At 36.9% G+C, this 24,717-nt stretch overlaps 2 protein-coding genes across 2 annotated transcripts; one reads left to right on the top strand and one right to left on the bottom strand.

The window, feature by feature from the left end:
- Positions 1 to 2,084: 2,084 nt before the first annotated feature.
- On the bottom strand, positions 2,085 to 4,478 carry LOC113324022. The gene has a single exon (XM_026572362.1). The coding sequence runs from the start codon at positions 4,476 to 4,478 to the stop codon at positions 2,085 to 2,087; it is 2,394 nt and encodes a 797-aa protein (XP_026428147.1).
- An 18,423-nt stretch (positions 4,479 to 22,901) lies between these two features.
- Positions 22,902 to 23,621, top strand: LOC113324020. Its single transcript, XM_026572361.1, has 2 exons — positions 22,902 to 23,442; positions 23,524 to 23,621. Exons 1-2 carry the CDS (start codon positions 22,902 to 22,904, stop codon positions 23,619 to 23,621), a joined length of 639 nt encoding a protein of 212 aa, XP_026428146.1.
- Positions 23,622 to 24,717: the final 1,096 nt, after the last annotated feature.

The raw sequence follows: 24,717 nt of genomic DNA, 5'->3' as shown, positions 1-24,717 counted from the left end.
TACACCGTAGTACATCACCCAAAGAACAATTCACAACTTCTGTCTGTCCATCACTTTGAGGATGATACGCACTACTGAAGTTAAGCTTTGTATTAGCCAATTTCCACAAGTTTTTCCAGAAATAACTAAGGAATCTGGTGTCTCGATCACTATCTATTGAACATGGAAATCCATGCAGACGATACACTTCTTGGAAGAACAATTCAGCTACCTTCAGTGCATTAGTAGTCTTCTTGCAAGCAATAAAGTGGGACATTTTTGAAAAACGATCAACAACAACAAATACTGAATCATGTCCCCTCTGAGTTCGAGGTAAACCCAATACGAAATCCATACTCAAATCTGTCCATGGTTGACTTGGAACTTTTAGTGGCATATATAAACCTGCATTGGTTGCTTTTCCTTTTGAAACTTGACAGATTCGACATCTTTCCACGAATTTAGCAACTTCACGCCTCATCGTAGGCCAGTAATATGATTTTGAAACAAGCTGGAAAGTCTTATCTCTACCCATGTGCCCCTCGTCATGTAACTCCTTAATAATTTTCAGCCGAAGACTAGAATCGGGAATACACAGTTGGTTTCCTTTGAAGAGAAATCCTTCATGCATAAGGTAATCGCTTCGTTTTCCTAGACTTAAATCACTTAAAATCTCCACAAAGTTTGGATCCGTAAGAATATGTGCAGAATATGAATCAAAATCTATTACCTCGGTTCGCATGGTGTTGAGTAACATACTCCGACGGCTTAAGGCATCAGCAACCTGATTCTGCGACCCAGCTTTGTGCTTCAGTACAAAAGTGAACTCCAGCAAATAAGAAGCCCACTTACCATGTCTAGATGAAAGATTCTCTTGACTATTGATATGCCTTAAAGAGTCATGGTCCGAAAACATAATGAACTCGTTATGAATTAGATAGTGTCGCCAATGCTTCAAGGCCTGAACTATGGCATAAAACTCCACATCATAAGTATTGTAGTTGGTCTTAGCACCATTCATCTTTTCACTAAAATACGCTACAGGTCGTCCTTCCTGACTCAATACAGCTCCAATTCCCACCTTTGATGCATCACAGTGTAATTCAAACGGCTTGCTGAAATCAGGTAACACCAATAGTGGTGCGGTTATTAGTTTTGTCTTGACTGCTTCAAAGGCTTTGTCATCTTCCTCAGACCATGAAAACTTTCCTAATTTCATGCATTCAGTAATGGGTGCCATAACGGTGCTGAACTGATGAATAAAACGCCGGTAAAAAGAAGCGAAACCATGGAAACTCCTTACCTCGTGCAATGTAGTGGGTGTAGTTAGGGCTGCACATGGGCGGGTATGGGCGGGTATAATCTAAAACCAACCTCGCACCCACAGACTGCGGGTTTTTTTTTTTCATAACCAACCCCGCACCCACAAACAGCGGGCGGTTTTTGTTACCCGCCCGCTACGGGTTGGGCGGGTATGGGTTTAAACGGGTTTAAACCCGCTTTATATTCAAGTATTTAGAGTAACTTCTATTCTCCTTGATTAAGTGAGAAAAAAAAAACCAAAACCCCCAAAATATTCATATCTAGGAAGTTCACAGATGAAGATTAAGTGTTGAATCTGTTGATTTTTCGATTGTTGTCGATTTCTGGTGAAGATTCGAAGTTGTTGTTGTCGATTTCTGGTGAAGATTTCTGGTAATTGTCGTTCGTAGGTGAAGAAGAAGAACTGAGGAGGAAGAAGAGGAGAGGCCGAATAGAGAGAAGAGTGTAGAAAGTGAATGAGGGTTATCAGTTATCCTATCTACTAGTATTAGGGTTTCATAATGGACGATTAGGATTAGTTTTATCTAATGATATATAATCTGCAGGTTTTTTGGGCGGGTATGGGCGGGTATTAGCTTAAACCAACCTCGCACCACAGACAGCGGTTTTTTTTTTTCATAACCAACCCAGCACCCACAACGGGCGGGTATGGATTAAAAACCCACGGACTTAGCGGGTACGGGTGGGTTTGGGTATCATGGGCGGGTCTTGTGCAGCCCTAGGTGTAGTCCAATTTCTTACAAATTCAACCTTGGAATCATCTACCCTTATTCCATCCTTGGTTACGACATAGCGATAAATACAACTCGGTCAGTCATGAATGAACACTTCTTTATGGCTGCAAACAACTTTTCCCGATGCAGAGTTGAAAGCACTTTTCGAAGATGTTGAACATGTAAATTCATATCAACGCTATAGATAAGAATATCATCGAAGTAAACGACCACAAAAGTACCGATAAAGGGCCTGAGAATTTGATTCATTATACGCATGAATGTACTAGGCGCATTCGACAATCCAAACGGCATAACCATCCATTCATACAACCCTTCTCGCGTTTTAAAAGCTTTCTTCCACTCATCACCTTCTCGAATTCTGATCTGATGGTACCCACTCTTCAAATCGAGTTTTCTAAACACCTTCGCTCCACACAACTGATCTAACAAGTCATCCAATCTAGGAATTGGAAAATGGTTTTTTACTGTGATTTTGTTGATGGCTCGACTGTCAACACACATTCTCCACGTTCCATCTTTCTTTGGAATCAGCAAGGCTGGTACTACACAAGGACTTAGGCTCTGTCGGATTAAACCTTTCTGTAACAACTCTTGCACTTGACGACGAAGTTCTTCATGCTCCTTAGGACTCATTCGATAATGCGCTTTATTTGGCAGGCTTGATCCAGGAACGAGATCAATATGGTGTTGTATATCCCGTAGAGGTGGTAGTTCGTCCGGCAACTCATTAGGGAAAACATCAATAAATTCCTTAATTAAAGGTTGAACGGCAATAGGGATACTACTTTCATCCGGTTGTTGGTCTTTGCTGATCAACACATACAGTTCTCCTGCATCTTCAACTTCATCTTCAAACTGCTTAAGCGTCAAGAGATTGGTAGTTTGTCCAGTGGATGGTTTATATGCTAAGTCTTTGCTGGGTACAAGTACTATACGTACTTCATTCCATAAAAAGCTGTAGGTATTTTTATGCCCGTCATGACTAATTTTCCTGTCAAACTCCCATGGACGACCCAACAACAAGTGACAAGCATCCATACTAGTAATGTCACACCATATTTTATCTTTATATTTGTTACCAATCGAAAAAGAAACCAAGCAACGTTTGTTTACTGTTACCTCATTCCCTTTCTTAAGCCAAGAAAGTTTATATGGATGCGGATGAGCCTTGGTTTCTAGCCTGAACCGTTTCACGACCTCTTCGTCAATAATATTCTCGCAACTTCCAGGATCAATAACTAGACGAAAAACTTTTCCTTCGATCGTGCATGTCGACTGGAATATATTATTACGTAACCAGTTGTCGCCCTCATCTTTACATGGAGTGAGAAAACTTCTTCTTACTACAAAGTTCACTCCTGTATCTCCTGTAACTACTTCTTCATTAGGTTCAGCATCATCCTCAGGATCCTCTTCATATTCAGGTACCCATTCATCTACTTCACGGTCGTTCTCATTGAAAAGAGCCTTGTTCACACGTTCTACTTTGTGACAGTCAGTGGCTTTGTTCCCAGTCTCACCGCACTTATTACACTTGCCTCCAAAATAGCTTCCTGGAGTTTTATTTGGTGTCGACACCGAATTAGGTTTATTAATAGTACTACTTGTTGATGTACTACGATTACTTCCTTGGGAAGATGCTACATTGTTACCCCAGTTTGAACTTCTACGCCCCAATTGTTTCTCTACCTGCCTTGCCCTGTGATGTGCATCCGAAATAGAACAACAGTCAAACATATTAAGTGTATCCTGATATTGCTGAGGGAGGCCACCTACATAACGTGCGACTCTTTGCTCATCTGACTCCGACAAATCGTTAAGAGAAAGTAATCGATAAAATTCCTTCGTGTACTCGTCTATAGAACGTGTTCCCTTGCGTAGGTTTTGTAGCTGCTGGTACATCAAGCTGATATAGTTGTGTGGTAAATATTCTGCTCTCATATGTTTCTTCATCTTCTCCCATGAAACTAGCTTCTGCTTCCCTTTACGAGAGCGTTGTAGTTTGTGCCACCACGAATTAGCTCTTCCCCGAAACATAGTTGCTACCAGCTGAACTTGTTTGTTATCTGGTACCTCCTTAAATTCCAATACTTCCTCAACTGTATTCAACCACGAAAGAAACTCTTCCGATTCTAAACCACCATAAAATTCTGGAACCTCCACTTTTATTCCGGCCTTCCAGTGCTCAGAATCGTCACGTCGGATTATCCTACCTTCACGGCGTCTTCTACCAAAAGGGTTGGTATTCTCCCTTTCTTCTTCGATGGTACTATCCCCTTCTTCTTCGTCTTCTTCTTCATGTAGAATATTGTTCTGGCCCATCATCACTCGGATTTCATTCAATATTTCTTCCTTCATCATATTATAATCAAATGGATCAACTCCCTGGCCTTGACCACGGCCTCGTCCACGTCCTCGACCAATTGCTAGTCTTGGCATATTATTAACCCTAGAATCGAATTGGCTCTGATGCCAACTGATGCAGCGGATTTTGGCGAAAATAAAGATTAGAGATATGTTGTTCAGACTTCAAATACTCCTAGGAATATCGACTATGAATATTGATTAATATCTAGGCTTTGGTTTCCCATCTTTAGATAAAAATCGGTTAAACTTGAACAAGTTTTATAAAGAAGATATATTCATCCCCCCTTTAAACAGTTTATGAAAGACTCTTTTATAGACTTGGGGAAAAAACCTAACTTGCTAGTCAAGAAAGGATGAAAAAACCCCTAAACTAAAAATACGACGACCCAAACAGACTCCCTAATGATCTAAATTACTACACTTGGGTGTTGAGCCTCCAAATAGGATATAGCCTGCTCATCTGCATCAATTACTCTAATTGATGATCTAATGCACAACCTGTATTATTTCAATTATAAAGATAAAACAATATAATGCGGAAATTGAAATAACACAGACACCATAATTTTTTTTAACGAGGAAACCGCAAATGCAGAAAACCTCGGGACCTAGTACAGATTGAACACACACTGTATTAATCCGCTACATACACTAGCCTACTCCAAGCTAACTTCCGACTGGACTTTAGTTGAACCTCAATCAGTCTCCCACTGATCCAAGGTACAGTTATGCTCTTACGCCTCTGATCCCAGCAGGATACTGCACACTTGATTCCCTTAGTTGATATCACCCACAACTAAGAGTTGCTACGACCCAAAATCGCAGGCTTTGACAATAAACAAATTTGTCTCCCACAGACAAGTCTATCAAAGGATCAATCTGTCTCCCACAGATAAACTCGATAGGTTTTGTTCCGTATTTTGATAATAATCAAGGTGAACAGGAACCAATTGATAATCCGGTCTTATATTCCCGAAGAACAGCCTAGAGTTATCAATCACCAAACAACAATATTAATCGTATGGTAGCGAAACAAGATGTTGCGGAATCACAAACTATGAGACGAAGATGTTTGTGATTACTTTTTGTATCTTGCCTATCAGAGATATCAATCTCAAGCCAATGAATCTGATTGTACTCGTACGATAGAAGATGCAAGATCAGATCACACAACTACGATAAAAGTAGTATCGGTCTGGCTTCACAATCCCAATGAAGTCTTTAAGTCGTCAACCTGGTTTTAGAAGAAGAAAACCAAAGGTTAAAGGAGAATCGACTCTAGTATGCAAACTAGTATCACACGTGAGGTGTGGGGATTAGTTTTGCACAATATTAGATGTCTCCTTTATATATTTTCAAATCAGGGTTTGCAATCAATATTAGCTTAGTAACAAAGCATTCAATATTCACCGTTAGATGAAAACCCGATTTAGATTCAAGCTAATATTCTCAACCGTTAGATCGAAAACTTATCTTGTTATACACACTTGACAATGCACGCTTCCAGGTTTGTTAACTGTACCCAAACATATGCACTTGTTGGTTCAACAACAGTTAACCAAAAGGTTAGCCATATGAGAATTTCATATCAACCATTTTCATCTTCACCATAACTAGTTCAAATGACTTCAAATGAACTAGTTAGAAAGTTGTTCAATTGCAAGGAAATCTCATGTACTACACAAGACACAATTGAAGCAAAGATGATTTGATTCACTTGAATCGATTCATGAACTTTTATAGCCACGGTTTGCAAACTGCATTCCTTAGTCTTTTTAAAGTTTAAGTTCAGAAATCATATTTAGATATATAACCTTCTCAAATTCGCAGACTAGGTTCGCGGACTTAAGTTACCTGGAAGATTTTACAAACTCCAGCAGAAATTCTCGGGTTTGAGAACTTCGCCGTTCGCGGATTGGGTTCGCGGATTTAGCTTCACGCAAGCAGTTTGTTAACTCCAACAGAAATTCTCGGGTTTGAGAACTTCGGCAGTTCGCGGACTTGGCTAACGGCATTCTTACGGTTCTCTTGATCAACAAAGTTCGCAAACTTTGGTTCAAGGAATAGGACTTATACATAAATATGTTTCCACAACAATGCTTATGTGAACCATTGGTTATGTAATCTAAACTCTCATTTCAATCATTGAAACATTCTTAGAGGAAGTTATACAGTTGTTACACCATTTTTCGTCAAAGCAATTTTCAAGATGATTGAAACATATTATGACTTTCGTCACATGGTAAAGATAAACTTGATCGAAGCGAAAAGCTTACCAACACATATTTCGAGATATAGATAGGCGAGGTATACTCGGATAGAAATAACAAATGTGTATAATCCAAGTCTATATATATAGCATACGACTTCTTGTCTCAAGGGGTAGGAGTTAGAGTAGATAGACTTTTGAGTGACAGATTCCTTTTTGTCGAGAAGTTCCACCGGTTCCTTGAGTAGTTATTCTTCTTGTATGATGAATCGCCATGAAGTCCTTGAGCTCAAGTACACTTTATATCCTAGTCCGATACTTAGCAATAATAGACTAGAAATCAAGACTTATAGTTTTGATCACTAACATTGACAAACATGCTTGAGATAGCAACGCATGCGAGTTCGACTGAGCAATGCTCTTACAATCTCCCCCTTTGTCAATTTTAGTGACAAAACTATCAATACATATGAAATACAAAAAAGATAAATAAACTTTAGTAGCTTCTATTCCACATGTCTAATCTACAACATTCCTCGAAATCTTCGTCACTTCCAAGTACTCCAATGATCCCCAAAGGTTGTAAGTTTAACATCACCGTTGTTGAAGATCCATAGATACAACAATGATAAAGCATCGGTCTCGATCATTGTTATACAGTGTCAAAGTACAATTGTATCACAACTTCAACTATAATACTATGGTGATATGTATCACTCCCCCTTAGTTAATGCTCCATCTCACATGGAAACCACTCCCCATTACACAATGGTCCGAAAACCATATGTATTTGTAGTGTGAACTACATATTAATTCTCCCCATTTTTGTCAATAAAATAGGCAAAGGTACAAGAACGGGATCATAATGAAATTTCCGAAAGAGACATTTCATGACTAAAAGAAAATAAAAATACATACCAAATAATTTAGATGCAATCATAATGCCGAAGCTAAATGCACTCGTTAAGGATTTTAAAGATACAAGATAACCCCTCTAAAATTCCACAACCGCACACCCCTCAAGATATGACCATTAAGCACAAGTTCAAAAGAACTCTCCCCCATTTGATGTCATTCCCGAAAGAACAACAAGAGCGACCTTAATTTCAAAAGAAAAGAAGGATTTTTATTGGACACCAAAAACCATGAGAATGATTTTCCATACCCAAAAACTCAATCAAATTAATCACAAGTAAACCTATGATTAATTTAATCGGAATACGCAACCAAACACAAGAAGTGATCAATTCAATTGATTGTGCTCAACATAAGAGAACTTATGGAGACACGAAAATACTCAACTATATTAATTACAAGAGAACCCATAATTAATCTAATTGGAATATACAACCAAACTAATTACAAAGGTAATTAATTTAATTGTCATTCATTTTGCTCGACATAAGAATACTTACGGAGCAATAACTAAATAACCAAACAAGATGATTAATTTAGTTCAATATGCTCGACATAACATATCTCACGTAACAACAACTAAGGTAAGAAAATCAACTTGGTTGTATAATTCTCAACATAAGATACATTACAGAGCCTCAAAGTAATACATAAAATATGGATCAGGGATGAACAATACTGCAAAATACACAAGGATTCATTCTATCTTCAATCACTATTTGCATAACGACAATAATAGACATAATCCTTGAAAACAAAAGATTTTAACCTATCTTCCATCAAGATTGACAATATAGGCTTAACTTTTGTATTTGCCATAAGTCCATTCATTCTTTTACCAGTACGTGAATACCGAACATGAACGACTTTACTTTTCACAAGGTATGGGACAAACATAGTTCACGGACGTAAACACCAATATCCCATAAAAAAATATCATCCTCCAAATATTTTTAGAATTTAAACCAATAAACCTAAAACAAAACAAGAAGATGAAAAATAATAGCTATGTGTAGTCATAATCATTGCTATTCAAAGCACTAGTTATTCTTCCAACTAAACCAAAAAGAAGACATACTAGGAAACAATATCTTTGAGAAATTCCTTATCATTCTCGAACTCCTTGTCGTCAATAGCCATTGGAATATAAGGTTCGTGGAGGAAAAGGAGTCAATACCAACAAACCGTCTTGGCTGACGATGTCGAACCAGGGCCTTCTGAATTTCCAAAGATCTTAAAACGCAAGCTTTATTTCATTAATCTCCTTTCTTACTTCCTTCAACTCATCAAGAACATCGTAAAACTTCTGAGAGTTAGAAGGGACACCTCTTGGCTTTCTTGTATTCCTCCTCTTTCTTTTCAAGGAAGGAGTTACTGGAGATTTCTCTTTTTCCTTGACTGATGGCTTAACAATCATATTGACATCCTTTCCATCCAAAGACATGATGCTTAGATAACAGTTATAAACAACTGATTTTGTGAGTGGAATTCACAATCTCATCAAGAAGTCTTAAGATATAAATGAAAAAAAGGAATGTAGGGTTCGCAACCTTTAAACAGGTTCCTGGACGCCCAACTCTAAACCCTATAAGAGTAGAATTGTAGATAATAACCCTTTCTTTTATTTTGATAGACAAACAATTAAGAAAAGAAGAAGAAAAACTTTTCCTAAATCCTGATTGGTACACAACCTTGTCTCTTTTGATCATGCACATGAGACAAGATTTACCAAACAACACAATCAATTTGTGGTGAACAACAATTTTCCTCTAGAGAGGAATCCTCAGACTTTTCTGTCTATCAAAGCAATTTGACCATACCTTCTTCTCTGATGGTCTTATTTTGTCTTTGGAAACCAACTTCTTAGACGAAGATAAAATCCTACATACCTCAGTAGTCTTCTGAGAAAGTTTAAGCTTCCTTGCTAGAGATGGAAAACGGGCGGGCCGGGTCTGGCTTGTTACGAACCCGCGGGTTACGGGTTAGAACGGGCTCAAGCTTACGGGTTGTTTTTCTTCGCGGGTGGTCATTTCTTCAACCCGCACCCATAGCGGGTAAAGCTTGCGGGTAACGGGTTAACCCATAAATTAAATGTTAAAAATTAAAACTTCGTTAATTTAATTTTATGACATAATTCCCAAATTAATCAAAGGGGTTTAGCTCAAAATCAATTACATTTATGACTTAAACTCAAAATTATGAAATCAGGTCAATGCTTTCTCAAATCCAATCACTGCACAAAAGCCTTCTTGTTCCGTGAACAACTTAGCATCACTTCTACTGAATTCTCAACTAAACCCACTTTTGGTCCCCATCCAAATCCATCTTTGTGCGATCAACAGAACCAAGAGTTCATGATGACCATTTATACCTTATTCAATCACCACTAGCAAGACAAACCCATTCTAGGTACCAGTAACATCACCACTACCTTCCATTCAATCAGCCAGAACAACCAACCTCATGTCTTGTTGTTGCCAAATAGAAATGCCCAGAACATTAAACAACTCCCAATTAATTTCCATCGTTGTTGGCTCAGAAATCCCATCTCAGGCAACAATTTCATCTCCCTCTACACCTGAAATACTGCACATAAATCCAATACACAAAATGCATTTGTATAATACACTCATCTACACTTCCTTACAACCATGATAACACTTTATTTATGCCCTATTTAAGACCATACGAGACCCCAAATCCATTGTTACTGTTGCAGATAACTAGAGAGACCACCACTGTCACCAACATCTCAGACATCTAATTCTTCCATCGCAAAACATTAACCCATCTCGAACCTGACGCCACCGATGTTGTTTCTCAATTGAGAAATATCAATCAAATCGAACCCATCTATTGATGTTGCTGTTAAAAGAAGTCCTCAAAAGAAACAAAAACCTCCAAGACGATAATGATTTGAAAAATCTTCACTGTCTTCTTCTCTACCAACACAGAGGAAACTCTCACTTCTTTCCTTTTCAATTCACGACTTCTTCATATTTTTTTACTTAATTAACTTCAATAACACCATTACTAACACCAATTGAACCTTTCCCCTCAACATTGGGTCTCAATCTCTCTTTACCATCTCTAATTCTCCACCATCCGAAGAACGCAGAAGAAGGGAAGGAGCAGAAGAATAAAAGAGAGAGAGAGAGAAAAAAAGAAATATGTTTCTTCATTTAGTTTTAGGGTTTCACCTTTTATAATTTAAACGTATGGATGTGATTAATCCTACAGACAGGATTATATATAAATTACTAATTAGTTACTGTTGACGGGTTTACGGGTTGTACCCGAGGTTTCACGGTCCGGTGCGGGTTAACCCGTTTACTCACAAGCCGACATTTATTAAACCCTAACCCGGCTTGTTTAGACACCAGCCGAGCCGGGTGCGGGTTTTTTACGGTCCGGGCCGGGCAAACACGCGGGTTTTGGCTTGTTTGCCAGCTCTATTCCTTGCCAATCGATTTGCTCTTCGTTGAAGTTTGTTGGCGTGCCTCACTTGATGTTTGTACTTGTAACATCTTGCTAGTTCATGACCCTTCTGAGAAAAAAACGAGCACGTCAAACTTGGATAGTATTCAGGCATCTGTGGTGTGAAAGCAGCCAGACACATAGTAGATCCTGAAACATTACAAACAGAGTTTCCAAAGGATGGGTCAATTGATTCTTCCATCTTGATTGGATTCTCTTCTTCACCGAAACCATCATGGTTTATATATGTATTGCTACAATTATCAAAATCAATGTTTTCACATAGAAGACCAACACTTGATTTCCTATCTTCATCAGAATCATAGATCTCAGACATCTCATAAAGTGTTACAGTTAGACCTTTGTTGCTAATGTATTTTCTATGATTTGGGCACTCGTTTGCAAAATGACCAAAACCTTTAAACTTAAAGAACTGTGGCATCTCCTCGCCATCAGCCTCGTCAGCATCCCTGTTTTTAGGAGGGACACGATTGTGAGGTTTATCTGACGACCTAGGTTTGTCTCTTGAAAATCATTTCTTCTCTTAAATAGAAGATCCCTAAACTGTCTTGTGATCAAGGAGACTGATTTGTCAAGATCTTCATCCGAAAAATCACCCTCAGACTGATCAGCCTCAGAGACATAAACACTTTTACTTTTATCAAGTAACTTAGTGTTCTTTTGTGATTTATAGGCAACATCCTTTCCGATTTTGGATGTATTCTCATGATCAAAGATCTTTAGCTTTCCAACCAATGTATTTCTGGAAAGATTATCAAGGTTATTTCCCTCAACGATGGCATGCTTCTTAGACTCGTATCCAGATGGAAACGATCTGAGAATTTTCATCACAATGTCCTTTTCAGGAATAGTCTTACCCAATACAAAAGATGCATTAACAATTTCAGACACTTTGTGATTAAACTCATAAAATATATCTTCATCTGCCATACGATGGTTCTCCCAATTGGAATTAAGGTTTTGAAGCCTAGATTCTTTTCACCGGAGTTACCTTCAAATACGGTTTCTAAGATATCCCAAGAATTTTTAGACCTAGTGCAATTTGACACATGTAGCTGAAGATTTGGGGTAATGGCATGTATGATGGCATTCAAACCGTCGGAATTTTTCTTTGCAGCAAGTATCTCAGCAGGATTATATTCATCAATATTCTTGGGAACGTTTACATCTCTAACTGCCACAACGGGAGTATCATAGCCATTAACAACATATACCCATGATTGAAAATCACGCGCTTGAAGAAAAGCTCGCATAACAATTTTCCACTATAAGTAATTAGAGCCATCGAAGACTGGTGGTACGTTAATATAGATAGCACCTTTGTCCATAGAGTCAGATCTCTACAAACACATACTTGTAAGGTCTTGAACGTGTTTGTCTGCTCTGATACCAATTGAAAAAGCGGGGGTCTAACAACACCACCCAATATTTCGCTTAGCAATCTGTATGGACTAACTCCGAAATACTTTCTAGAGGATCAACTAGACAGTTAGACTCAATCTAGGTAAAAATATCTCAAGGAGTTAATATCTCTCTCTTGTTTTGATTTACTCGAGCTAATAGAAATCTTCCAGTCTTTAATCAAACACAAGCAACAACTTGGATGGTACAAAGACCAATATCCAAGGATCAATCAATGACAATCAACAACCAAAGGTTGGATTACTCTAATTGATAATCTAACGCACAACCTGTATTATTTCAATTATAAAGATAAAACAATATAATGCGGAAATTGAAATAACAAAAACACAAAAAATTTTGTTAACGAGGAAACCGCAAATGCAGAAAAGCCTCGGGACCTAGTCCAGATTGAATACACATTGTTATTAAGCCTCTATAGACACTAGCCTACTCCAATCTAACTTCGGACTGGACTGTAGATGAACCCCAATCAGTCTCCCACTGATCCAAGGTACAATTATGCTCCTACGCCTCTGATCCCAGCAGGATACTGCGCACTTGATTCCCTTAACTGATCTCACACACAACTAAGAGTTACTACGACCCAAAATCGCAGGTTTTGACAATAAACAAATATGTCTCCCACAGACAAGTCTATCAAAGGCTCAATCTGTCTCCCACAGATAAACCCTAAAGGTTTTGTTCCGTCTTTTGATAATAATCAAGGTGAACAGGAACCAATTGATAATCCGGTCTTATATTCCCGAAGAACAGCCTAGAGTTATTAATCACCTCACAAGAATATTAATCGTATGGTAGTGAACAAGATGTTACGGAATCACAAACTTTGAGACAAAGATGTTTGTGATTACTTTTTATATCTTTCCTATCAGATATACCAATCTAAAGCTAATCAATCTGATTGTACTCATATGATAGAAGATGCAAGATCAGATCACACGACTACGATAAAAATAGTATCGGTCTGGCTTCACAATCCCAATGAAGTATTTAAGTCGTTAACCTGGTTTTAGAAGAAGAAAACCAAAGGTTAAAGGAGAATCGACTCTAGTATGCAAACTAGTATCACACGTGAGGTGTGGGGATTAGTTTTGCACAATACTAGATGTCTCCTTTATATAGTCTTTCAAATCAGGGTTTGCAATCAATGTTAGCTTAGTAACAAAGCATTCAATATTCACCGTTAGATGAAAACCTGATTTAGATTCAAGCTAATATTTCTCAGCCGTTAGATCGAAAACTTAGCTTGTTATACACACTTGAAAATGCATGCTTCTAGGTTTGTTAACCGTACCCAAACGTATGCATTTGTTGGTTCAACAGCAGTTAACCAAAAGGTTAGCCATATGAGCATTTCATATCAACCATGTTCTTCTTCACCATAACTAGTTCAAATGAACTAGTTAGAGAGTTGTTCAATTGCAAGGAAATCTCATGTACTACACAAGAAACAATTGAAGCAAAGATGATTTGATTCACTTGAGTCGGTTCATGAACTTTTATAGCCACGGTTTTCAAACTGTATTCCTTAGTCTTTTTAAAGTTTAAGTTCTGAAATCATATTTAGATATATCACCTTCTCAAGTTCGCAGACTAGGTTCGCTGACTTAAGTTACCGGACAGAGTTTACAAAGTCCAGTAGAAATTATCGGGTTTGAGAACTTTTCCGGTTCGCGGACTGGGTTTGCGGACTTAGCTTCACGCAAGTAGTTTGTCAATTCCAGCAGCAAATCTCGGGTTTGAGAACTTCGGCAGTTCGCAGACTTGGATAACGCCATTCTTCCGGTTCTCTTGATCAACAAAGTTCGCAAACTTTGGTTCAAGGAATAGGAATTATACATAAATGTGTTTCCACAACAATGCTTATGTCCACCATTGGTTATGCAACCTAAACTCCCATTTCAATCATTGAAACATTCTTAGAGGACGTTATATAGTTGTTACACCATTTCTCGTCAAAACAATTTTCAAGATGATTGAAACATATTATGACTTTCGTCACATGGTAAAGATAAACTTGATCGAAGAGAAAAGCTTACCAACACATATTTCGAGATATAGATAGGCGAGGTATACTCGGCTCGAAATACCAAATGTGTATAATCCAAGTCTATATATATAGCATACGACTTCTTGTCTCAAAGAATAGTAGATAGAGTAGATAGACTTTTGAGTGACAGATAAGTTCAAATCTTCACATACCTTTTTGTCGAGAAGTTTCACCGATTCCTTGAGTAGTTCTTCTTCTTGTATGATGAATCTCCATGAAGTCCTTGAGCTCAACTACACTTTCTTTCCTAGTCCGAGACTTAGCTATAATAGACTATAAATCAACTTTGTTTCAAAATTACTATTCCAATTAACATACGTGCACATCATAGTAACTTATCATACTTAACGTTTTCCAAATTTATTTATTTTTAAAGTATTAATAAAGGTTTTAATGTTATTTTTCTTTATAGGTTGATGAAGGATGATTAATGCTCAAAAACCCCTTCTGTATTGTATAATAGATTGTTGGTGATCAGTAGGATAAACTTAGATTTATCCCTGAAATACACAAGATGTACCCGAGTGCATGGTGCATATTTTATACAGGAAATAGGTTTTTCCCAGGTACACCTGAGTGCATCGTGCATATTCTTATAGAAATAGGTTTTGGCCAAGTTGCACCTAAGTGCATCATGCATATTTTTATAGGAAATAGGTTTTGGAAAGGTGCACCTGGGTGCATAATATGTATTCTTATATGAAACAGGTTTTGGCCGAGTTGCACTTGGGTGCATAATGTATCCATGGCCTGATTTAAAATATTAATTTGTTCTTTTCGAATTCCCTACAAACAATGGATCTTGTTTGGTAGAGATTTTCGAGCACTTTCCAAAAATATAAATTTTATTAAAATCCGACTTATATTTCAAGTTAAGACCCTTCTCGGGATTAATTTTATATTTGAAATAAAAAATAGGAGAGAGAAAAAGATATGATAAAGAATAAAGTTTAAAATAAACACAAAATTTGTTAAAAAGACCAAAATCAACAATTTCTGGGTGAAAAAGACATCTAGATTTTGATACTGCTTAAATGTACAAAAATGTAAAAATAGCCAGGATGTAAACAGTTTCATCCTGCCCATTTTCAAATACTTTTTCTTATATTAAATTTACACAGGATGCATCCAGTTTCATCCTTGCTATTTTTTAAGTTTAATCCAGGATGAATCTAGTTTCATCTTTGCTATTTTTTTGTGTCCATTTCACACATGCTAATTTTTACTCGTCCATTAGAACCGTGTTTCAAAAATATTTGGACAAATTACCCATTTTCCGTAAAATAAAGGGTATGTATGACTAAATTTTCTTATGTCTTTTTCACCAGACTCATACTTTGCTTGTCCACTGTTCCCACACTTTATGGGTTTTAGTCATATGACCCATTTTCCGTTTTTGAATTTATCAATCTGGTGAACCGAGCTGGTGGATCATATAGTCGCGCAAGTCTGTGTGGTTACGTTGTATTCTTCAGCTGATTTATTGTACTCTCAGTTTTCGTGGTGACACCCCCAACTTCCAGGTCAATTTTTTGTATGACAGATTTTCCCAATAAGACCCTAATCGTCGTAATATTCTTAAAATAATCATCAAAATAGTAGCTCGACAAATAATTTTTAATTTTCGCTGCTTTACATGTGTAACTCGAGTATAATCTGAACCTTATAATAAAACCACAGAAACTGAAAAATTCACCACGAAAATTTTAGGATAAAGTGATCTAAGTTAATCTTTTTTCAGAAAATGGGCTATTTAGCCAAAAGTGTACTTTTTCTGGGTCAAATGGACGGGTAAACATTCCATCTGGGTCAGATGGACAGGGGAATCTTCTAATAGAAACAGACAACCATACCCTTGATTCATTTCAGAAACATCGAACATCTTCTATTTCTCTTCATGAATCTGCTTCGTCCACATCATCAAAATTCCTTCTTCTTCTACATTAAAATTTCTTATTCATCTCCACCATCATGACTGCAAATATCATCACCGTGAAAGATCAAAATACCTCTTCCATCCATCCATATTTAACCACCACCACCACCACCACCACCACCATCGACACCATCATCACTGTGAAAAATCAAAATCCTCATCAATTTCATTTTCTTTAATCACCATCATCACGATTTTGATCAGAAGATTTTTTTACCACCTCCACCAAACACGCGAGTCTGTCTTCTCTTAACCACCACCACCAAGAGGGTAATTATTTTTCTCTATATATCAATTTAGATTTTTTTTTTTTGAAAATTATTTTGTAATCATGAAAATGGGTTCATTTGTATCTATCTAACCCAATTAAACTAGGATGATACCTGAATCATCCATCCTTGTTTATGAAAATATTCATATGTATGATGTGAAATTGATACTCTCAACCCATTTAAACTAGGATGAAACTGAAATCATCCATCCAGGTTTATAAAATTGTCATATTTATGCTATAAAATTATGAATTTGGTTTTCTGTCTAACCCAATCAAACTAGGATGAAATTGGATTTATCCAGGTGTAGTTAGAGTGATTATATATGCGGTATGCTATACAGGAAATGTTGTCGTCTCATTAGTTGCTTGGTTTCATCCAGGTTTTTCAGCAGTTTCAGCAGGTAGAAACTAGGATGTAACCAGTTGCATACATGATTAATCTGCGGTTTATATTTTTCAGTAGGTTTAAACTATGATGAAAACCGATTTCATCCAGATTTTAACTAGGATGTAACCAGTTTCTAACCCATAATTTATGATCGTCCAGATTTTAACTAGTCATTATAGTGTTTCATCATAGTTTCAACTTGGATGAAATTGGTTTTTATCCAGGTTTTTCAGCAGTTTTAGCAGGTAGAAACTAGGATGTAACCAGTTTCGTACAGGATTAATCTTCGGTTTATATTTTTCAGCAGGTTTAAACTATCATCCAGATTTTAACTAGGATGTAACCAGTTTCATCCAAGTTTTTCAGCAGTTTTAGCAGGTAGAAACTAGGATGTAACCAGTTTCATACATGATTAATTTGTGTTTTATATTTTTCAGTAGGTTTAAACTATGATGAAAATCGGTTTCATCCAGATTTTATATGCAGTGTATTTAGTTTTAGCAAGAAACTATGATGAAACACGATTTCATCCAGGTGAAATCTGCAGTTTACATGATTAACTATTATGAATATACTTGAATTTGTTCTCAACAATTTTTAACTAGTATGAATCTGGTTTCACCCTGTTTTGAATTTGTTGTTGTTTGTTTTCATCCATGTTTAAACTAGTATGAAAATGTTTTCATCTGTCATGTATATTGTTTCATCAATGTATATACTAGGATGAAACTGGTTTCACTTTCATCTAGTTTTAAACTAAGATGAGTATGAGGGTTAATCTATGGTGTACATGATTCATCCATGTTTATACTAGGATGAAACTAGTTTCACTCATTGAACTTATGATCAATAGTCATTATGAATGAACTATGATTTTACTTATTCTAACCAAGAATGAAAGTTTTTTTTAAATGCTTGTATGTGTTTCATTATGTAAACCTTATATGTATGGTTATATGTACTAGTTTGAGTCAGTAGATGCTTTAGAGATACCTATTTAGGCAATGCATGAGAAAATAGAGATTGAGCATCAAATCACTCGCATATGCTAAATGAATAACTTATTTTGTCAGATTTGAACTGTTTTTGTAGTAGTGTACAAATGATTATACGAATACATTAGTATATGTGCTGTATTTGATGGTCTTACTATAAAATACGAGACAAGAAACTTCCGAGGATTTTGATGGGATGAGTGGAGAAGCTATATTGAATTCAAATGATTCGTGGTTATATTTTGAAATTCCACAACTTTCTCTATTTGATCAAATTATAACAGATGGTAACTACTTGGGGAATGAAGGCGAAGAAGAAGATTTTTTCAACCTATATTCATTTTCTACAAGTTCGTCAGATTTTTTGGATAGTGTTCCAGATTTCCAACTACAAGAAATTTTTTGATGAGCAAAAAGTTGAAGCAGCAGACCAAAGGTTAGGATTGTTAGAGCTTCCCTGATGGTGAGTGTGGTCATTTCAAGCAGGAAAGTTTCATCCTTGATGGAAATCCTAGTTTGGAATGTTTGGAATGTTTTCTGTAATATTGAATGCATATGAAGATGCTCTTACAGTCCCAAGTTCATTTTGGTAACAAAACAAAATATGTCACATCCAGTGAAGTACGTGAGGGGGAACAAAAAGTAGGGGTGAGCAAAAACATCCAATTCCATAGATTTTATGCAAATCAATCCGCATTTTTAGCAAGTGGACATTCAATCCGTTTCTTGGCGGATTGAATGCAGGGTGACATATCATTTTCACAGGTTGGACGTGGGTGGAACGTCACTCATTCGTTAGACATCAGACCTTAAGGATAATGTTAGTATGTTATTGAGAAGTATTAAAGATCCTCCATGATGTTCCAAAAGTATCAATTTTGAATTAATCGGAAGCCTCGTATCAATACATATTATAACTTTGGGTGTCGGAGTGTGCTACTCTTGTTATGTTAACTACTTATATTTTAATATTCTGAGTTTTAAAACTAAAATATATTACTCATGTTCAACATTTATTCTTATATTACACATGTTCACCATTTAGAGCAGTTCCTATGGCAATGAACAAAAATAAAATTTTTTTGAGCCACGTGGATGAACAAACTGCATTCTCCACTATGGGAAACAAGGCAAAATGAAAAATTTGATACTTTAGGGTCCCACTATTGATTTTATTAACATAAACTAATAAGAGTTGGGTCCCACTAATGATTTTATATATATAAACTAATAAGAGTTTGGTCCCACAAATTATTTAACTAATAAAATAAATAATAAAAAATAAACCATAATTATAATAGTGTTTTGGAGAGAGAATATGTGAGGGGCGACATTCCTTCTAACTCCAGCGTCATTCCCTCCAACTCCAGCGATATCCCCTCCAACTCGGGTGACATTCCTTCTGACTCCGCGTATATGACACGAGCGCCCGTCATTAACACAGACGTGTACTGCATGTTACGACTCAATGTTCAAATGAACATCCATTTTTTATGTTTGTTCATTCCATAAAGGGAGCAAAATGAACAAACTCAGAGTTTGTTCATCCCATAGGAATTGCTCTTATCCTTATTCGTTTATAATTTTCTCAGATTCCTAAATTCATCTGCATCCAATCCGCTCATCCGCTCATTCACAAGTGCCATATTCGACGTGTATTGGGTTGGACATCGGTGAGAATCTCAAATACGCCATTTAGATAAATTGAACGCGGGTGATACCATATCCTCATCCACATACCCATTGGAGGTTTTTGCGGAAAAAATGGCCCAATTCCACGAAACCAGCACTCATGACCAAAAAGGCATAACATGACCAAATATATCGCCCACGTCCCTGAAATGATGACGTACGCGATTACTCGATGAATGCAACAAGAACAGTTTTCGAAGCGCACTAACAGTGTTGGAAATGTTGACCAGTCATGTTCGGTGGTCAATAGCACTCGACATTAAAGATTCAACGGCCAACAGTACGTTTTGAGCGCCCAGTAAAAGTTTACCGAGTGCATAGGTCGTCAACCGGATAAGTCGACAGTTAATGCTATGTTTGTGGTAGGAAACAGTTGTTCAAAGTCTAGTTTGGAGGGCAGAAATGGTATAAAACCGTTGCTTAAATTCCAAAATGTTACTTTTGGAATTTGTTCCACCCATTGGTCACCCCCTAACAGGAAGAGTTAAACGAGAGAAGAAAAAAAAAGGGATGACCGTGAGAAAAGAGACTAACAAAGTAGAATTGAGCCAATTAGCTATCGGGCTCCACTTTACCACCAAGACACCGGAGCTCCACTTTATCACCAAGACACCAGACTTTTATTTGGGAGACAAACTAAGTAACCAAATTAGAACTTAGATAACTCGCATATAAAATCAATGTAATGTTTTGTGGACTTAATCATCCTATTTTTCTTAACACTAACCTTTTTTGGTGTACTGGTAAAACTCCTTTTAAATTCTTTGGTCCTTAGTTGGACCATAAGGATTATAAGAATATTATTGTTGAATGCTGGCACAGAAACTTATCTGGTTCTAGTGCTTTCCTCATTGCCAGAAAGCTCAAAAACATTAAGATGAAACTAAAAGTATGGAACAAAGAAGTGTATGGCAACATCAAAGCTAATATTGAAGAAAGTAAACAACACCTAAACTGGTTACAAGGAAACTACTTCAGACATGATAGAAGTGAAGTTATAAAAGCTGCAATGCAAGTTCTCAACGATTGGAAAGACATTGAAGAAAAAATCTGGAAAACCAAAAGCATAGATCAATTCATCAAATTGGGGGACAAGAATACTAGTTACTTCCATAGAGCCACCAAATGCAGAATAAGAAGAAATATGATAGACTCGATAGTGCTGAAAACTTGACTGAGGACTGTCAAGAAATAAAGCAATTCTTCACCAACCACTTTACCATGATGGCCACTGCTGAAACACCTGCCATGAATCATGATATTATCAACCTCATACCTACTTCTATAAACAACTCTGACGGCAACAATCTCAACAGAATCCCTGACAAACATGAAGTCAAGGCAATCCTTTTCAGTATGGTCAAAGATAAAGCACAAGGCCCAGATGGATTCCCACCAAATTTCTTTCAAGCCAATTTGGATATTGTGGGAGAAGACTTGGTAAAAATGGTCCAGCATTTCTTCATGTCTGGGCATCTTCTCAGAGAAATGAATTCAACTTTCATATCCCTGATACCCAAAATAGATAACCCGCAACACCACCAACAAAATCATATCCAAACTCCTAGCTCAAAGAATGAAACCACACCTAAAAAAAATCATTTCTCCTTACCAATCTGCTTTCATACCTGGAAGACAAATTTCTGACAACATAGCCATTTCTCATGAAGTTATTCACTTCATGAGAATCATAAGAGGTATAAAGGGTAATAAAGGAAGCATGGGGATCAAGATTGATATGGCAAAAACCTTTGATAGAGTTGACTGTAAATTTCTTCATACCATTATGACTAAAATTGGCTTCAACTCCGATTGGTCCAAGAAGATCATGCAATGAATCTCTACTACATCTAAAGTTGTCCTTATAAATGGTTCTCCAGATATCTTCTTCAACCCCTCAAGAGGGCTCAGACAAGGGGATCCCCTATCCCCATATCTATTCCTTTTCTGTATGGAAGCCCTATCTAGAACTCTGTCTCATGCTGAAGACTTGGGCATTATTTCTGGAGTAAAAATCTGCAAGAATGCTCCATCAATAAACCACCTTCTATTTGCTGATGATTGTATGGTCTTATGCAAAGCAAATACAACTGAAGCCCAAAACCTCAAGGGCATCATCAATATTTTTGGGGACACTTCTGGTCAACTTATCAACTTCAATAAATCTGGTGCTTTTTTCAGCAAGGACACTGATCCAGCTCTAATTCCTACAATCTGCAATTTGTTAGGAGTTCAGGTTCTACCTTTAAATGACAAGTACATAGGCTCTCCACTATTCACTCATAGAAGCAAGATACAATCTTTCAGACCAGGAGTGGATAAGATGAAGATGAGGCTCTCAAGTTGGAAGAATACTACTTTAAACTCCGCTGGCTGAGAAGTTTTAATAAAATATGTCACTTCAACAACCAGTATCTACCAAATGAATTGTTTCATAATACCAAAGCAAACCTGTCAAGACATGAACAAGTTACAAAGGGATTTCTTCTGGGGAAAGAATCTGGAAAATCCCACTGGATATTACCCTAAGGCTTGGACATCTATATGCAAACCTAAGGATCTTGTGGATTAGGATTCATGAATATGGAACTCTTCAATATATCCATGATAACAAAAATAGGGTGGAGATTGGAACAGGATAAAGATTCTTTATGGTTCCAATTGATGGATGCCAAATACTTAATAGGAAGAAATGTGCTAAATATGAACACCAAAGCTAAAGATGGAGATTCTTGGATATGGAAAGGGGTTCTTGAAGGTATTCAGAATATTCAGCAACACTGCTTCTGGAGAATAGGCAATGGCAACAAAATAAGAGTCTGAGAGAACATATGGATACCTAATTCATCTGACAAACTCACAAAACCTGTAAACTTCCCAAATGGTATTCAGCTTCTAGCTCACTTAATGACAGATCAAATGGAATGGAACATTCAGCTTATTCAACAGATCTTCAGTCCTGATATTGCTCAAGCTATCACTGATCTTGTTATCCACACCAGGGAAGAGGACATCATGCAATGAAACCTCAACAATACAGGAAAATTCTCTGTTAAAGCTCTGTACAAAGCCAAAATAGAGAATCTTTACAGAAATTACCATGCAACAAGAGAATGGGAGATCTATGGAATTTGGAAGTTGCACCTGCTATCAAAATATTTCTCTGGAAATGTGCTCATGAAATCCTCCCAACTAATGCTAAAACCGCAAGCATTCTTCACTATATTGATCCTATATGCAAGATATGCAAAAGTGGGGAGGAGACAATGACACACATGTTCCTCAATTTCCCAGCTGCTACTGATGTTTGGCATCATATGTTTGGTGAAAGTCATGGTCTGTTTGACCATCAATTATCTTTCATGGATTGTTTCAATACTTGGTTTCAACATACAACTAACAGTGAAAATATCAGCACTTATGCTACTACTTGCTGGTTTATTTGGAAGGCTAGATGTGATCTAGTTTTGCAAAACATCAAACCCAATTATAAGAAAACCACTCTTAGTATTCAACAACACTTATGTGATTATAACAAAATCCAAAATTTGGCTCATCATGCCCTGAATACTCAGGGGCATATCTCTGAAACTGGTCTTCAAAGAGAAGAAACAGGATTCCATGTTGGGATCCCTCAGCAAAAGCAGGATTATGGTTACATAATCAAAATCTGCACTATATAGGATCCTAACAGTTATCAGTTTTTCTCAGCTCTGACTGTTACTGATTTTGCAGGCAAATATGTTGATAGCAGAGGACACACAGGCCAATTGGGAGCAAGCGGATCCACAGGAGGAGCAGAACTAGCATTTGGCTGGGCTGAGGAAAAGTAGCACATGAATATCGAGATACATGCTGGAACCAATGAAATTTTGAAACATTTCAATGCTCTTTACATCAAAGCCATCAAATGAAGATTCAGCAGGGACTATCACAGGGAAAAGCACCTTTTGAATGAAGATACCACATTAAAAATTAAACCTGTAACTTTTATTTTAACGGGTCTTAAACATCTACATAGACTTCAAAATATGCAAGCTTTAAATATGGCTATTGTCTGTAAAAACCTTAGCAGTGGGTCAGATGTTTGTCTAAACAATGATACCACAAGCTCTTCTATGTATCACTTTCCTTAGGCTTTGCCTAAGTTTTCCTAAAAAAAAAAAAAGTAATGTTCTGTAGATAAACACTTGAATATGTGGTCCGTCTATGTATTTTTGCGTTCTTTGATAACATATAGCAGAATATATAGTCCCGCCTGTGTATCTTTCCTTTCTTCGATTTTATAAAATATCTCTCAACTTTCAGTGTTTGTTGCCAAAATGATTGCCTCTTGTGATTTCAATTTTCTCCACCATCTCCGACATCAACATGACTGGCTCCTAACATTGTATGCTAAAACTAGTGCAGTAAACAAATTAGAGGAAGGCGATTAGTGACCGGGTTTCATGATAAAAAAAATAGTGTGACAAACAACCATCGAGAGAAAAAGTAAAGACATTTGCAAAGGCATGTTTTAAAAAGAGATTGGGAAAAACATGAGTTCAACATTTGCATGAGAGAACCAATTCGGATTGCTAGATTCGCAAGAAATTCAAATATTTGAAACTCTCAGAAAAGGAAAAAAATCTTATCTGGAATATAAATCTTTTCACTCATCTTATTATCGGTTCAATCAGTTTACAAATTGATTTTTGCTACTCATCTTATGGTGCCATTTGAAAGGCAAAGGCTCCTAGTGCTGCTTGCACTACGAATATGCTCATTAAAGAATTTTGAGCAAAATCATACATCACGAACCCACCCAGTTTCAAGTAAGAATAGAAAAAACATGGACTATTATCGATGCCAAGCAAAATCTCAATAGGTGTATTTTATTAGTGTTCAACCAGAATAGATATTAGCTAAACAAACATTACAATTACATTA

This window comes from Papaver somniferum, chromosome 11, assembly GCF_003573695.1.
Source record: "Papaver somniferum cultivar HN1 chromosome 11, ASM357369v1, whole genome shotgun sequence".
In the NCBI taxonomy this organism is placed as follows: Eukaryota; Viridiplantae; Streptophyta; class Magnoliopsida; order Ranunculales; family Papaveraceae; genus Papaver; species Papaver somniferum.
Note: the sequence above shows the minus strand (reverse complement) of the source record. Positions and strands in the feature narration are given on the sequence as shown.

Excerpts from the sequence above, each read along its gene's own strand:
- LOC113324022 (XM_026572362.1), bottom strand. The coding sequence starts at position 4,478 with ATGCCAAGACTAGCAATTGGTCGAGGACGTGGACGAGGCCGTGGTCAA.
- LOC113324020 (XM_026572361.1), top strand. The coding sequence starts at position 22,902 with ATGGGAGATCTATGGAATTTGGAAGTTGCACCTGCTATCAAAATATTT. Across the intron at positions 23,443-23,523 it reads TCAGCAAAAGCAGGATTATG|GCAAATATGTTGATAGCAGA; the intron begins GTTACATAATCA and ends CTGATTTTGCAG.